Below are 17909 nucleotides of genomic sequence, written 5' to 3' on the forward strand. Positions count from 1 at the left end.
AGAGGACTAGCATAAAAGTTGCTTCTAGTTGGTTTTTTTCCCCAGGATAAACAATTGTCCATATATCAGGTTTTAAAACAAATAAGATGTCCAAGACATTGAAGTTTGAGACAAACCTATTAATGATACAGGTACACCATACTCCAATGCTGAGATCGCTGTCCATTTTCCTGTTCCTTTCTGAAATTATACATTAGTACTATGATGTAATTTCTGATGAAGTTATTAATATTTAAATTACATAAAACTGTATTAGATAAATAATGTATATAAGATATATAAATCTTACACCAAATTAAAGTCTACTGATTCTAATCTTGAAATTAAAAAATGCTCAAAATTAAGAATGTTGATTATTAATGCGTCCTCTTCATAAACAAACAGATCATAAAACAAATGGGGAATGTGTCCATGGGACACAGATGATGCCCCGCTTGCATATATAATGTTTTAAAGGGACATAACTCAAGAACGGTAAAAGTGACGCTACCCAAATTGGAACTTGGTTTGTGGTAATAAGCATTTGGTTGAGGCAAACTTGTGTTAGAGAATGGAGCGAAAAATTCATCAATTTTTCCATTTGTAAAGGGGCATAACTATAGAACGGTAAAGGTGATGCCACCAAAATTCAAACTTGATCTGTGTTTTGTGGTAATAAGCATTGTGTAAATAAATGGGGAATGTGTCCATGGGACACCGATGATGACCCCGCTTGCATATAACCTAATAAAGGGACATAATTCAAGAACAGTAAAAGTGACCCTACCAACATTTGTACATGATCTTAGTTTTGTGGTAATAAGCATTGTGTAAAAGTTTCATAACATTTGGTTGAGGCAAACTTAAGTAAAGTGAACAGAAACAAAAATTTCAGCAATATTTCCATTTGTAAAGGGGCATAACTTTTTCCATTTGTAAAGGGGCATAACTCTCGAACTGTAAAAGTGACGCCACCTACATTAAAACTAGATCTGTGTTTTGTTGTAATAAGCATTGTGTATAAGTTTGATAACATTTGGTTGAGGCAAACTAAAATTAGAGAATGAAAACCAATTTCGGGACATATGGACGGACGTACAGACGGACAAGGGTAAAACTTTATGCCCCCTCCGCTATGGCAGGGGCTTAAAAACTAATATTTTTACTATTAAAAAAGTAATTATATTCATTTATGATGCTTGGTTCCTAGAAACCTGAGAAATGAATGAAACATTCTGAAGATTTTCAAATTCAATAATGAGACCAAACTTATGTTTACAGTTTATAAACTGAAGATTGTTCCAGAAATCAGCTATCATGCATTAGAACTTCTGTGTAAAAAAGATATTTTCTACATAAAAATGCAACAATAAAAGACAATTGCATTTGTTGCTTTAGAATGTACAGGACTGCCATTTCAGGAACAAATAATTGTTAATAAACTGACATAAAAATATGGGAAAAAATCAAATTACTGTAAAGAAGACATTTTTTTGTGAGTGTCTCATTTTCCCTAATTTGCCAATTAACCCCTCACATAAATGTAATGTTAAGGAAGATAAGACTCAAAAGAATGCACAATTAAAACCTTGCAAACATAGTTGATCCATGAAATCCTGAACAAACAACTTTAATGTATACTCTCATATGCAAAATGTTTTGTCAGAGGTAGAAGAGGATCTACAAACTTAAATGAATGAGAATCATGATTTAATCTGTATTTATACCTGTCCAGCAGTATCTCTGATTTTCTCCAGTAAATATTTCCCATCAGTATCTTTAAATCTAAGTATATCTCTTGAGATCTCTATCAGGAATGATTCCAGTTCTCCTTTGTTCCAATCATCAAATACCTGTAAAAACAAAACAAATGTGCTATGAGCTATATTCCACAATGTCCATATACTGTGGAGTCATTTATTTACCAGTTTTCATACATAAAGGAAAACAAATTTCGTGGATACTTGATTTCGCAGTTTTGCAAAAGATTGTATACAAAGCTACATAAAATTTATACTTCTTAGAACATCTAAATTAGTGGTTTCCCTAGGCCTATAACCACAAAATCAAAGAACATTGGTACCAACAAAGAATAATAAATGCACAATATTCTGCCTATCTTTTTTTGAAGAAGTCTTTTCAATTCTCACACAAACAATTGACAAGTAATGATAAATTCAAATGTAGGTGGTGAGCTGAATCATGTTTTACAGCACTGCAAGCCTCTCAGTGACAAAGTATAGTTCTCAAGTACGGTTAAATACAGTCATTATCAAACTCCATTTTTTTAATTTGACTGGAACTTTGATAGTAAAAAACTAATAAAATTACTTAAAATATATAGAAATCTCTAGTGTAATCCTTTAGCAATCAAAAGCAGTATAGGTCACTTGTTTTTTTAACTATCAATTAAATAGCTGTTGGGAAGAACATACTTTATATATAATTTGTTTGGAATTATCTCCCCTTATTTTTTTCAATTAAATTATACTAGGTTATGGACAATATGTACATTACTACAAAGTTAAGTTTAGCAAAATAATATTGATCTAATATTGAACATTTAATTTTTTAAAGAAAAATGGACACAACATTAATTGAAATTGTTTGTATCTGAATTTACAGCCAATTGCAGAATTTGACCAAGCTGTACGCATAAATTTAACAAAACAGACTGTCAAAAATTTGAACCTCCAATATGCAAGGACTTTATGATATACATCTTTTTATACAAATGTTTTTCAGTCAAATAACAGAAAATTGTTACTAAAATTGACTTCCTTACTCTTTAAATTTAAATTATTAAATTGCTACCAAATTTTTAGTCATGGGTTATCTCCCATATTTGACTATATTCGAGAATTTGAAGAAAAAAATATTAAATCATTTTTTATAAATTTTAAAATGAAAGCAACTTAAAAAAATTTCTTGTTCTGCCAAATTAATGAATTGAATTTTTTTAATAAGTTAAAACACTGTCTTCTTTTGTTTCCTTTTTTTTTGTTTTACAGTGTCTAATTAAGAATTTTCATGTTTTGAACAGTTACATGTTATAAAGTTCTTAAAGAAACCTACATCTGCCATCTCATCTTGTGTCATTCCTAAAACATCCTTCATCAAATGGTAGGCTTCACATATCAACTGCATGTCTCCATACTCAATACCATTATGTACCATCTTTACAAAATGGCCTGCTCCTTCTGGTCCAACCTAGAATAATAACAGAAATTCATCATCTGGGTTAATATCCCTAATGCACCTCAAATTACCCTTCCTGAGCACCAGGGATTGACCCCAGTTTTTGGTGAGGTTCATGTTGCTCTGTCTTTAGTTTTTTATGTTGTATTTTTTTGTCTTCCATTTTTTGCCATTGTGTTGTCGGTTTCTCTTTGACTTATATGAGTATTGAATGTCCTCTTAGAATCTTCTGCCTCTTTTTTTCTCAAAGTGTGAAATAAAATCATATGTAACTGTTGCTACCATTATTTTATCCAATCAAGACAAAATGGAACAAGAATGTGTCCATAGTACACAGATGTCCCACTCGCACTATCATTTTCTATGTTCAGTGGACCATGAAATTGGGGCCAAATCTCTAATTTAGCATTAAAATTAGAAAGATCATATCATTAGGAACATGTGTACTAATTTTCAAGTTGATTGGACTTCAACTTCATCAAAAACTACCTTGACCAAAAACTTTAACCTGAAGCGGGACAGACGGACAAAAGGACGGATGCACAGACTGAAAAACATAATGCCCCTTGGTGGGACATAAAAAGTTTCACAAATGTCTCCTTCCATAAACTACATGCTCTTCTTTGGCCAAGAGAGCTAAAAGTATCTGTATATCTAGTATATAATTTATCAGACGTTATATATAGCAACATTTAATATAACATCCTTTTACTTCTTACCCAATCACAACATGGTTCTTTTCCAACCTTAGCAGATATAGACTGGAAAATGTCTTTTACATGAGGCCTGGAATATAATAAACAGAATATTAACTTCTCATGTTAACAATTTCAAATTCTTTTTTTTAATTCAAGTGCAGAAGACAATACAATAGTATTCAAACTTTACAAATATATCTAAAATTTGTGACATAACTCAAAGAACTTAATAATTTAGATAAAAAAGTAATATTGTGTACCATCTTTCCTTCCTCTAACATTACTTCCTACTTACCATGCCTCTGGAGAACCTCCAGGCATCAAAGATGGACCATATCTAGCACCATCTTCTCCTCCACTAACACCACTTCCTACATACAGTAACCCCTTAGCTGCTAATTCCTTGCATCTTCTCTGAAAAAGGAATTCTGTATTAAATCAAGACATTCTAAACATGTTTAAAGACAATGTGAAACACAATATCCCCCCACCAAAAAAAGAGAAGAAACAAATGGTAGTCATACAGTGGTATACAATAAACTTATTAATCAAGCTCTAAGGTCTTTTAAATTGCTAAGAGAATAGACAAGTTTTGAAACATTTAACAGAGAATGTAGTCATGACCAAATTCCTTAATGGACAAAAAATACTGTGATATAGATTAGGACAACCACTGATGAAACTCATGACTTGATAAAAGTACATTGACATGTGACAGGTTTTTGCAAAGTGTGCACATCTTATTTGTTGTTATCCAATTGCAAGTTCTAATTCATATTGCAGAAAACAGCTTTCTTTCATATAAAATCAGAGAAGAAATTAATCACATACAGTTTGAAATATTGATAATTTAACAAAAAGGCTCGGTGGCCAAGTGGTCTAAGTAGTCCAACTACTGTATCACTAGTCTGTCAACACTTAGGTTGTGAGTTGGAATCCCGCACTAGGCAGGTATGTTCAACTCGAATCCTAATTGACTAGGTTTGTCAGTTTTCTTACTGAAGGTTGGTGGTTCTCTGAGGACACTCTGGCTTTTTCAACCAATGAAAACTGACCGCAATGAAATAGCCAATAGTGCTGAAAGTGGTGTTAAACACTAATCTATTAACTGAGTGAATGGAAAAGCAAGGATAAAAATATTCTAAAATTCTCATATTTATACCAGATTCTTTGCTTACATTAGTATCTCCATATTCTGAGTTTCCTCCATCAATGATTATGTCACCTTTCTCTAAAAGAGGTACCTGAAAAACATATAGGTTAACTTAATATCATAATTTCCACTATCAGGCAACAAATGACGGTTTTTGTAATAATACTTTTTGTAATAATTTTAATAGATTAGACTTCTTTTTAAAGATGCTTTTCCTTCCAATTTTTGCAAGATTGTTCAGCAAAAAATCATTCCTGTTAATCACAAGAGTGCACACGCTGAAATGTCTCGCCTTCTTAACTAATCACTGATATTATGTTGATAGTCCTAAATAAAAAGCTTGATTACAACTGTCACATAAACTTAACATTAACCAAGAAAACTAAACATTGACCAATGAACCATGAAAATGAGGTCAAGGTCAGATGAACCATGCCAAGCAGGCATGTACAGCTGACAATTCTTCCATACAACAAATATAGTTGATCTATTGCTTATAGTTCAAGAAAAACAGACCAAAACACAAAAACTTAACACTGACCAATGAACTGTGAAAATGAGGTCAAGGTCAAATAAAACCTGCGCGACTGACATATAGATCATAAAATATTTCCATACACCAAATATAGTTGATCTATTGCAAATAGTATTAGAAAAAAAGACCAAAACTCAAAATCTTAACTTTGACCACTGAACCATGAAAATGAGGTCAAGGTCAAATGACACCTGCCAGCTAGACATGTACACCTTACAATCATTCCATACACCAAATATAGTAAACCTATTGCATACAGTATAAGGAAAACAGACCAAAACACAAAAACTTAACTATAACCACTGAACCATGAAAATGAGGTCAAGGTCAGATGACACCTGCCAGTTGGACATGTACACCTTACAGTCCTTCCATACACCATCACTATCCCTATGTCGAGCTTTCTGCGACAAATGTCGCAGGCTCGACAAAAACCCTTTAATGGCACACTTCTCCTATGCATTATATTGGAAGTAGCACAACTGTTCAACCTATTTCACACCAGGTTTCTACTCATATACTCAGATAGTTCAAATTTGAAGTAATTTCATAGAAAATACAAAGTGACTACCGGTATACTTTACTTCATGTACTAGTATGTGGTTCAGTTTAATTTGGAAATTGATTTTTGATGGATGTAAACAATAGATTTAAACTTAGAAATGTTGTATTTAATTCAGAAGAAGTACAAGATAGAACCCTGTCCAATTTCAAACTATTTCTGTAATAAATTTACCAATTTGGCAATAAAGTCATCAACAGCTTGTCCTGCTTTGACAAGTAACATAACTCTTCGTGGTTTTTTCAACAGAGAAACCATGTTTTCCATCGACTTGGCACCAATAACTTTTGTTCCTTTAGCTTCATTTTTCATAAATTCCTCTACTTTAGACACAGTTCTGTTGAAGGCTACAACCTGAAAAACACAAAACAGTCTTCCAACAAACAAATATATCTATAATGAATATATTGGTAACTTTTAGCTAGATAAATTCATCTTCCATGAAGTTTGAGGAAGAAAAAAGTGAGAAAGGTCTGCTACAAAAACACTTTGACATTTTAAACTATATTGTATATAGTATTTCGTTTCAAGACAGTATGTATACAAAATATATAATGGTTAAATTGTGAAATGAGTAGTTCTAATTACATTTTTGTAGAAAGGATATGTAAAAATCTACCAAAAGGTAACAATACAAAAAACAAATAAGGAGATTTACAGTGAAATAATATTCCTTAAACTACAGTATTGACTTACAGTAAATCCATGATCATTCATATTTAGAATGAGATTCTGTCCCATCACGGCAAGCCCAATCAGGGCAATATCTCCTCTGAAAAATAAACATTAGTTTAAATCAATGTCATTGCTATAAAATGTGTTTGTTTTATCAATCCTTATATTATTGTTTTAAATGAAAATGCATTTCTTGCATGGAGTTTACAATGAGTTAATAGGAATTACATTATATTATTCACGAGTTGGACAATTCTGTGTTTTAGACTATATACATGCTAAAATTAACACAAACATTTTAAAAATAACTGACCCATTAAGTAATATAATGTTATAACTCCTCTAATTAAAGTTAACACTCGGTGGTTTGGCATCCTTGATGTTTAAATATTTTGGGCCAGTTGCCTTAAAAAATCATATTTGATGATAATTTAAGCACTTCACATACTTAATGAAAATTCAAGCACTTCAAATATACAGCTTTTTTGTAAGTTGTAATTTGTCATCTAAGATCCTAACATAATCTGGCTAAAAATGTGTTATTAGGTTGATTGGTAGAATTGACAATGCTCTCTATTTTTCTAAAACTATCAACTATACATTTGAAACTTAAAACAGAACAAAGGAAACATTGAATAGCAAGCCTCTTTCCTATAAAATGAGTTAAAAGAAGCACTCTTAGATTTGATTGTTGGTGTTTAACCTACCTGTCAGCTCTCTATATCATGGTGGTCAGTTTTTATTTGTGGAAGAAGCCAGAGAACCCAGGGAGAACCACCAACCTTCAGCAGGAAAACTGGCATTCCTTGTCAATCAACATCAGTCAAAAGCATCTCACCACGATTTGGGTTTGAACTCACAACCTCAAAGCTAACAGGCTAATGATCACTGAAGATGAACAACTAGGATCGCTTGGCCACCATGGCCCCCATTCTGGGATTAGAGTACTATTGAATGCCATTTGATCAGCTGGTAGAGTATAGTGGCTTTTTATGCTATGGTCCTCATATCAAATCCGGATGATGGAAGGGACAATTTCAAAACAAAATTGTATATTTCAATGAAAAAAAAGAGAAAAAGAAAAGAAACCATTTCCCTTTTTTTTTCAGACAGAGAAATTAATAAAAGAAACAATTATCATGACATGAAAAAATCTACAAAATTACAATATATTTTCTGTAAAAAGATATGCCTCTTCTTTTACATTTTTCTTCATAGTTTAATTTTGTGGTTGATACAGGATTGGAAGGCTAAATGCAATTTCTCCCTCACCCCACCCCACCCTTCCACCTTTTTGTTCTTTTTTATCTACAAAATAGACACAAATTCACACACAAGCAACTTTCCTATAAATGTATAAAACCTCAAGAATGAATATTTATACAAAAAAAAATGTTGGAAAATACACCAAAATTCATTTTAATAGGGGTAAAAGTTTCTTTACTGTCTGCATGACAAGCAATGATTTGTGTTATTCTTGAGAAAAATACTTTAAAATGAGCAAAGAACCTAGATTTTCACTTTAAAAACCTCACACTACTTAGGTAATCTATTTACACAAGACATTTTTTACTTTAGTGTATAAAAGAAACATGAAAAAAAAATTTGACAGTTTAATATCCTTTAAATTTATATCAGATTACAAATATTAAAGAAAATGTGATAATTTTGAACCATATTATTTTAACTTGAGGTTTAAGATTTAACCATTGAGTGACTATTTCATCAATATTGCATGATTAAAAGTTTAAATATTCATGTCTAAATACCATATTCCTATGTTTAACACAAATGTTATATCTTTTAAAATGGTTGAGATAGGATGTACATGAGGGTTCATTAATTTTTATGGCTACAATCACGTACAGTGTTATAAAAACATATCATGTACAATTTTTCATGAGTCTCCAAATGAATTGAACTGTCAATGTCAAAAGGGCATGAATAAAAACCAATGTTATTTAAAAAAAAATAAGATATTTTTTTCTTTTTATAAGAATATTTCAATGACAATAGTTTTAGCAGTCAAGTTGATTCCATATTTGTACTTGTGATTTCAGAAAAGTTCTTGTAATCAAAACATTTTGATGGATGCAAAGTGGTTTAAAAAAATCAGAATGTCACATTATATAAGTCTTATCAAGCTACATGTAAAATTATAAATAACAAGGAGAATTTAGAGTGGATGTGACTCACTTATAAAATTGTCAGATCCACATAAAATAAAATTGCTGTCAAATATACATCGATTTTTATGTCAATAAGTTATTGTAAAATGACTAATTCTAAACATCAAATACAACTTTATGCATATCAATTCGTAAGTTCACTGTGTTATAATTCATAATGAGAATAAGTTAATAAAAATGTTTTACATGACCAAAGTTTTTCTAGGGACAAAATACAAACATTGGCAAACAGAGACTTTTAAATTTTAATTTCTTAAAATATTTCTGTATCTGAGCATTATCAAAAACAGTGAATCAGGTTTCAATTATGAGGGTCTTGATGATAGATCAAACACCTACAAAATGTATCCTGTATTCAACAAAATTTTGCACAATCAATCTGTACCCATTCATCTTGAGGTCAGCTTAAATTCTCACTTCTTAAAACATTTTAGATATAACTATTGTACATGTATGAACTTTATTTTTTTCAGAAGGGGATGTGAGTCATTGTTCTCTCTTCAATATTTTGAGACTGTTTCCTATTTTACACCCCATATCAATCCCCAAATTAACACACTAATCTTGTGAATATCCCTTCTTTTCTATGTAAATAATCAATGATAATCTATTTCAGAAGTCATTTAGTTAAGCACATTTTTTTTATATACATCCTGTTTAAAATCATTTTATAAAAACCAAGTGCAATTACACACTTAAAATGTACAGTCTTTAATACAATAATATATCATTGATATTAATACAATTTGTACTGAAAAAAAACCTCATTATTTAGACATATATAAATTCCATACAAATTAAAAATGAGAATGGAAATGGGGAATGTGTCAAAGAGACAACAACCCAACCAAAGAGCAGAAAACAGCCGAAAGCCACCAATGGGTCTTCAACACAGCGAGAAAACCCCGCACCCGGAATCCCACAATTGCATTCTCTGAAAAGTTACAACTGGAAACATTCTCATTCTCAACTTCTCATTGTCTCCATGTGGGATTATAAGCACAAGAGGACCTAGTCGGTCTCTTATAGTACATATCTTAAGATTTTGAATAAGTATAAATGTGCATAAATTACATTTTAACACCATTGAATGCAATTTTTGAGGTTTCAGTTTAAATCAAAATAGAAAATTAATGGAGAATGGTCCATGGGACACAGATGATGCCCCCGCTTACATATAACGTAATAAATGGACATAACTCAAAAACGGTAAAAGTGACACCACCCAAATTCGAACTTGATCTGAGTTTTGTGGTAATAAGCATTGTGTATAAGTTTGATAACATTTGGTTTAAGCAAACTTAAGTTAGAGAATGCTGCGGCAGGGGCATAAAAATGAAGAATTTCAAGAGTCCTCTCATTGAGGAAATCCTCTATATTAAAATTGATAAAGTTGGCAGGTCTTGTAAATATTAATTTTACAAATCATAACACATCTTAGTATTTCCACAAAAATGAAGACAAACTGGATTTTATCTATAACATGTATAAGTAACATTTATATATATATATATATATATATATATATGTTTTTATCCAACGCAATCATAGGTTTGAATGTTGTTTTCAATTTAGACTTGTTTATTTTTTTTCGTTTGGGCTTGTATTATATTTGCCTTCGGGTTTATATGATCCGTTCATCCTATTTTGACTCCTCAAAATTCAAGAGTCTATCCTTAATTGAGGTAAATTGTATGGCTTTCCAAATACCGTTTCGATTCCTAACTTCACTGAAGAGACATTAATTGTCGAAATCCGGATATGGTGTACAAAAACCTTTGCACCTTTTGTTTGCGGTATATCATCTTTCCCGCAAGTTTATTGTTTTCTGTTTAGTATTAAATTTTTTATTAAGATCCATTTATTACATCGGTGATCCGTTTATTTGGCAATCGCCAATGGCAGTCAGCAGGGTTTAAGAACATTTGTTGTTCGACCTGTTAGTCAAATGCGTTTTGTTAAAATATACTTTTTCACATTTTTGGTCTTTTGGAAAATGTTGTTTGTGCTGTATTTAGACCCCTCTAAGAAGAAATTTGTTTTGCATGCACACGTATAAAAATTGAAGTTTTTATCCAACGCAATCATGGGTTTGAACGTTGTTTTCAATTTAGACTTGTTTATATTTTTTCGTTTGGGCTTGTATTATATTTGCCTTTGGGTTTATATGATCCGTTCATCCTATTTTGACTCCTCAAAATTCAAGAGTCTATCCTAAATTGAGGTAAATTGTATGGCTTTCCAAATACCGTTTCGATTCCTAACATCACTGAAGAGACATTAATTGTCGAAATCCGGATATGGTGTACAAAAACCTTTGCACCTTTTGTTTGCGGTATATCATCTTTCCCGCAAGTTTATTGTTTTCTGTTTAGTATTAAATTTTTTATTAAGATCCATTTATTACATCGGTGATCCGTTTATTTGGCAATCGCCAATGGCAGTCAGCAGGGTTTAAGAACATTTGTTGTTCGACCTGTTAGTCAAATGCGTTTTGTTAAAATATACTTTTTCACTTTTTTGGTCTTTTGGAAAATGTTGTTTGTGCTGTATTTAGACCCCTCTAAGAAGAAATTTGTTTTGCATGCACACGTATAAAAATTGCGGTTTTTATCCAACGCAATCATAGGTTTGAATGTTGTTTTCAATTTAGACTTGTATATATATATGTATATATATACAAATAAAATGCTCCGCAGGGCGCAGCTTCATACGACCGCAGAGGTCGAACCCTGAACAGTTGGGGAAAGTATGGACACAACATTCAAGCTTGATACAGCTTTGGATTTGGATTGTGATTAAATATTTGACACAGCATAGGTTTCTAACACAGATTGAATGTGGTCTAAGAACTTAAAAATTTTAAATTGGACATTCACCTATTATGGTCCAATATCCAAAATCTAAATACATGGTTAGATTCAGCATATCAAAGAACCCCAAGAATTCAATTTTTGATGAAATCAAACAAAGTTTAATTTTGGACCCTTTTGACCTCAATGTGGACAAAGTTGATAACGGGGCCCAAAAATCAAAAATCTAAATACATGGTTAGATTCAGCATATCAAAGAACCCCATATATTCAATTTTTGTTGAAATCAAACAAAGTTTAATTTTGGACCCCGATTTGGACCAACTTGAAAACTGGGCCCATAATCAAAAATCTAAATACATGTTTAGATTCAGCATATCAAAGAACCCTAAGAATTCAATTTTTGTTAAAATCAAACTAAGTTTAATTTTGGACCCTTTGGACCTTAATGTAGACCAATTTGAAAACGGAACCAAAAATTAAGAATCTAAATACACAGTTAGATTCGGCATATCAAAGAACCCCAATAATTCAATTTTTGATGAAATCAAACAAAGTTTAATTTTGGACCCTTTTGACCTCAATGTGGACAAAGTTGATAACGGGGCCCAAAAATCAAAAATCTAAAAACATAGTTAGATTCAGCATATCAAAGAACCCCATATATTCAATTTTTGTTGAAATCAAACAAAGTTTAATTTTGGACCCCGATTTGGACCAACTTGAAAACTGGGCCCATAATCAAAAATCTAAATACATGTTTAGATTCAGCATATCAAAGAACCCTAAGAATTCAATTTTTGTTAAAATCAAACTAAGTTTAATTTTGGACCCTTTGGACCTTAATGTAGACCAATTTGAAAACGGAACCAAAAATTAAGAATCTAAATAAACGGTTAGATTCGGCATATCAAAGAACCCCAATAATTCAATTTTTGATGAAATCAAACAAAGTTTAATTTTGGACCCTTTTGACCTCAATGTGGACAAAGTTGATAACGGGGCCCAAAAATCAAAAATCTAAAAACATGGTTAGATTCAGCATATCAAAGAACCCCATATATTCAATTTTTGTTGAAATCAAACAAAGTTTAATTTTGGACCCCGATTTGGACCAACTTGAAAACTGGGCCCATAATCAAAAATCTAAATACATGTTTAGATTCAGCATATCAAAGAACCCTAAGAATTCAATTTTTGTTAAAATCAAACTAAGTTTAATTTTGGACCCTTTGGACCTTAATGTAGACCAATTTGATCAAACAAAGTTTAATTTTGGACCCTTTTGACCTCAATGTGGACAAAGTTGATAACGGGGCCCAAAAATCAAAAATCTAAAAACATGGTTAGATTCAGCATATCAAAGAACCCCATATATTCAATTTTTGTTGAAATCAAACAAAGTTTAATTTTGGACCCCGATTTGGACCAACTTGAAAACTGGGCCCATAATCAAAAATCTAAATACATGTTTAGATTCAGCATATCAAAGAACCCTAAGAATTCAATTTTTGTTAAAATCAAACTAAGTTTAATTTTGGACCCTTTGGACCTTAATGTAGACCAATTTGATCAAACAAAGTTTAATTTTGGACCCTTTTGACCTCAATGTGGACAAAGTTGATAACGGGGCCCAAAAATCAAAAATCTAAAAACATGGTTAGATTCAGCATATCAAAGAACCCCATATATTCAATTTTTGTTGAAATCAAACAAAGTTTAATTTTGGACCCCGATTTGGACCAACTTGAAAACTGGGCCCATAATCAAAAATCTAAATACATGTTTAGATTCAGCATATCAAAGAACCCTAAGAATTCAATTTTTGTTAAAATCAAACTAAGTTTAATTTTGGACCCTTTGGACCTTAATGTAGACCAATTTGAAAACGGAACCAAAAATTAAGAATCTAAATACACAGTTAGATTCGGCATATCAAAGAACCCCAATAATTCAATTTTTGATGAAATCAAACAAAGTTTAATTTTGGACCCTTTTGACCTCAATGTGGACAAAGTTGATAACGGGGCCCAAAAATCAAAAATCTAAAAACATGGTTAGATTCAGCATATCAAAGAACCCCATATATTCAATTTTTGTTGAAATCAAACAAAGTTTAATTTTGGACCCCGATTTGGACCAACTTGAAAACTGGGCCCATAATCAAAAATCTAAATACATGTTTAGATTCAGCATATCAAAGAACCCTAAGAATTCAATTTTTGTTAAAATCAAACTAAGTTTAATTTTGGACCCTTTGGACCTTAATGTAGACCAATTTGAAAACGGAACCAAAAATTAAGAATCTAAATAAACGGTTAGATTCGGCATATCAAAGAACCCCAATAATTCAATTTTTGATGAAATCAAACAAAGTTTAATTTTGGACCCTTTTGACCTCAATGTGGACAAAGTTGATAACAGGGCCCAAAAATCAAAAATCTAAATACATGGTTAGATTCAGCATATCAAAGAACCCCATATATTCAATTTTTGTTGAAATCAAAAAAGTTTAATTTTGGACCCCGATTTGGACCAACTTGAAAACTGGGCCCATAATCAAAAATCTAAATACATGTTTAGATTCAGCATATCAAAGAACCCTAAGAATTCAATTTTTGTTAAAATCAAACTAAGTCTAATTTTGGACCCTTTGGACCTGAATGTAGACCAATTTGAAAACGGAACCAAAAATTAAGAATCTAAATACACGGTTAGATTCGGCATATCAAAGAACCCCAATAATTCAATTTTTGATGAAATCAAACAAAGTTTAATTTTGGACCCTTTTGACCTCAATGTGGACAAAGTTGATAACGGGGCCCAAAAATCAAAAATCTAAATACATGGTTAGATTCAGCATATCAAAGAACCCCATATATTCAATTTTTGTTGAAATCAAACAAAGTTTAATTTTGGACCCCGATTTGGACCAACTTGAAAACTGGGCCCATAATCAAAAATCTAAATACATGTTTAGATTCAGCATATCAAAGAACCCTAAGAATTCAATTTTTGTTAAAATCAAACTAAGTTTAATTTTGGACCCTTTGGACCTTAATGTAGACCAATTTGAAAACGGAACCAAAATTTAAGAATCTAAATACACAGTTAGATTCGGCATATCAAAGAACCCCAATAATTCAATTTTTGATGAAATCAAACAAAGTTTAATTTTGGACCCTTTGGACCTCAATGTGGACCAATTTAAAAACGGGGCCCAAAATCCAAAAATAAATACACGGTTAGATTCAGCATATTAAAGAACCCCATGAAATCAAGAATAAAACCCCATTGAAATTGGTCAAGAAATAAGCAATTTATAGGAAGTATCTTCTTTTGCACAATCCTGTGCTATTAAATATTTCTTGCTATTGCGCAATACTGTACAATTGACAATTTCTTGCTATTGCGCAATATTGTGCTATTGGATATTTCTTGCTATTGCGCAATACTGTGCAATTGAAGATTTCTTGCTATTGCGCAATACTGTGCAATTGAAGATTTCTTGCTATTGTGCAATACTGTGCAATTGAAAATTTCTTGCTATTGCACAATACTTATTATATAATAATTTACACATCCTGTTTGGTGTGTATCTCCTACCATATCATTATTATTTGATTTTAAATATAAATCAGAAATAACCAACTTAAAATGGAAAATTTTAAAAGAAACAAAAAAGGAAAAAAAGAAAAAAAAGGAAAAAAAGAAAAAAAAGGAAAAAAAAATAAATCCCCCCCCAAAATTTTTTGAACCCCCATTATGATTCATCACCCCCAAACTCAATCCCAGCCTTCCCTTTGTGGTATGGTACCTTGCAGTACAATTTCAGAGAGATCCATACACTTGAACACAAGTTATTGTCTGGAAACTAGAAAAAAATGTGTTTTTTGGCCCCTTTTTGGCCCCAAATTCCTAAACGTTTAGGGCAATTACCCCCAAACTCAAACCCAGCTTTCCCTTTGTGATATGGAACCTTGTAGTACAATTTCAGAAAGATCCATACACTTACACACAAGTTATTGTCATGAAACTAGAAAAATGCTTGTTTTTTGCCCCTTTTTTGGCCCCTAATTCCTAAAATTTGGAGGCAATTACCCCCAAAATCAATCCCAGCATTCCTTTAGTGATATGGAACCTTGTGGTACAATGTCAGAGAGATCCATACACTAACACACAAGTTATGTCTGGAAGTTACAAAAATGCTTATTTTTGGCCCCTTTTTGGCCCCTAATTCCTTTACTGTTATTACCATAACCCCCAAAATCAATCCCAACCTTCCTTTTGTGGTATTGAACCTTGTGGTAAAATTTCATAAAGATCCATTCACTTAAACTAAAGTTAGAGTGCGAAAACCAATGTGTCTTCGGACGACGCCAGACGACGCCGGACGACGACGACGACGACGACGACGCCAACGTCATACCAATATACGACCACAAAAATTTTTTTGCGGTCGTATAAAAAGTAGTTATGTATATCTGTATAGTCATGAAAAAGAATATTCTCTTTCACAGATTTTTTTCAGTCACATTGTTTATCAATTACATTTTGACTTGCATATTAATTGCTGGGTTATAATCCTTGTCCCTCATTTCAGTCTCACAACATGCACAATTTGCTGATAATAAAATATAAAACAATACCATCTAGAAGCATGTTTTTATAAAATTTAAACCTTTAACTAAAGGCTGGAAATATGGAACACTTGTGATTGATTGATTGGTGGTTGCTTAATGTCCAGTGGCAAATATTTCATCCATATTCAGGACGAGAACAAATTAACAATAAATACAATAGGTAGATTCTGTAATAAAGGCGTCCGGGATTAAGGTCGGAGAAATTTAGACTGCCACAGGAAATGAGGGTATATAGGATATGGACAGAAATTTAGCCTTGCAACAGGTCACCTACGGACCCCTCAAAGAGAGTTGTTGCAAGGGTTCTTAACGTGCAAAGGGCATACTTTCTTTACATGGAACACTTGTGAATGTAACTGTTCCTTAAAGGACATTTGCCTGAAAATATTGACACTTAATGATTCCTGTATTAAAAGTTACTATTTTGTTACACTGCAATGAAAATATTGGTAAGGAAACCTTATGTACTTAGTCACCTAGTGGATTTTAATTAACTCTCCTACAGCCTCCATTAAATTCAGAGGTAAAGCACCACCCGATACAGTGAAATTTTTATCTGAGGAAAATCATGTAACTGGAAATGTTTTAGCTTGCAATTTTTTGTTGGATACTGTGGATTCATTTATTTTCGTGGGTACCAATTTTCGTGGATTGAGTAAAAATTATATTTTCGTGGATATTTGATTTCATGGTATTACCAAAGTCTGAATACAAGTATATGAAATTTTGTAATTCGTCGAACATTGAAATTTGTGGTTCACCTATACCAATGAAATCAACTAAAATTGGCAGCCCACGAATAATAATGAATTCACAGTACTCAAACTGAAAAATCCACTAAGAAGGTTTTAGGTTGCAGTGGCGGATCCAGAACTTTTAATAAGGAGGGGGCTGCTGACTGACCTAAGGGGGGGCCCGCTCCAGTCATGCTTCAGTGATTCCCTATATAATCAACCAAATTTTTCCCACCAAAGGGTGGGGCCCCCCTGGATCCGCCTATGGATTGCAATTTTTTGTAAATATCATTATGGTAAAATAACTTGAGAAAGAGAGAAGTGTAGCAGTGACCTAGATCCATCCTTTATTAACTCAATTAAACTGCATTAATAGAGTACTCCTTAAGCTAAGTTTGTATTGTACACAATGTTATCTTAGATAGGATGAAGTAACTCTGTGTCAGTTACTCTCCCCTTGAGTACCATCAGGGTTACTATTGCATCCCGATTACTCGTAATGGAGCAAACCTTAGTTGTAACTAACATTTAATTAAATAGTTTTTATAATGAATTTGCTTGACAAATAGCCTGGCACAACATATATATATGAACAAAGATATACATAATGACATATTCACAACAAGGAAATTTTAAATTAAAACAACAATGGAATATACTATTGTATGATATCAGGTAAAACATAAATAGTATTCCAATAGCCAAAGATTATGGCGATTTAGATAAAATA

The 17909-nt window shown here is 32.1% G+C and overlaps 1 protein-coding gene across 1 annotated transcript in view; it reads right to left on the bottom strand.

Annotated features, from left to right (window-relative positions):
* Positions 1-17909, bottom strand: part of LOC127719806 (6-phosphogluconate dehydrogenase, decarboxylating-like) — a 31671-nt gene that overhangs the window by 11482 nt on the left and 2280 nt on the right. Inside the window, exons 2-9 of the mRNA XM_052226110.1 lie at positions 6822-6897; positions 6300-6479; positions 5054-5119; positions 4171-4289; positions 3897-3963; positions 3055-3189; positions 1707-1832; positions 117-180 (exon numbers count right to left, since the gene is read on the bottom strand). Of these exons, the coding sequence (XP_052082070.1) occupies positions 117-180; positions 1707-1832; positions 3055-3189; positions 3897-3963; positions 4171-4289; positions 5054-5119; positions 6300-6479; positions 6822-6897 (833 nt within the window). The remainder of the gene's footprint in view (positions 1-116; positions 181-1706; positions 1833-3054; positions 3190-3896; positions 3964-4170; positions 4290-5053; positions 5120-6299; positions 6480-6821; positions 6898-17909) is intronic.

The sequence above is a fragment of the Mytilus californianus genome, unplaced genomic scaffold (genome assembly GCF_021869535.1).
Source record: "Mytilus californianus isolate M0D057914Y unplaced genomic scaffold, xbMytCali1.0.p SCAF_11, whole genome shotgun sequence".
NCBI classification, from domain to species: Eukaryota; Metazoa; Mollusca; class Bivalvia; order Mytilida; family Mytilidae; genus Mytilus; species Mytilus californianus.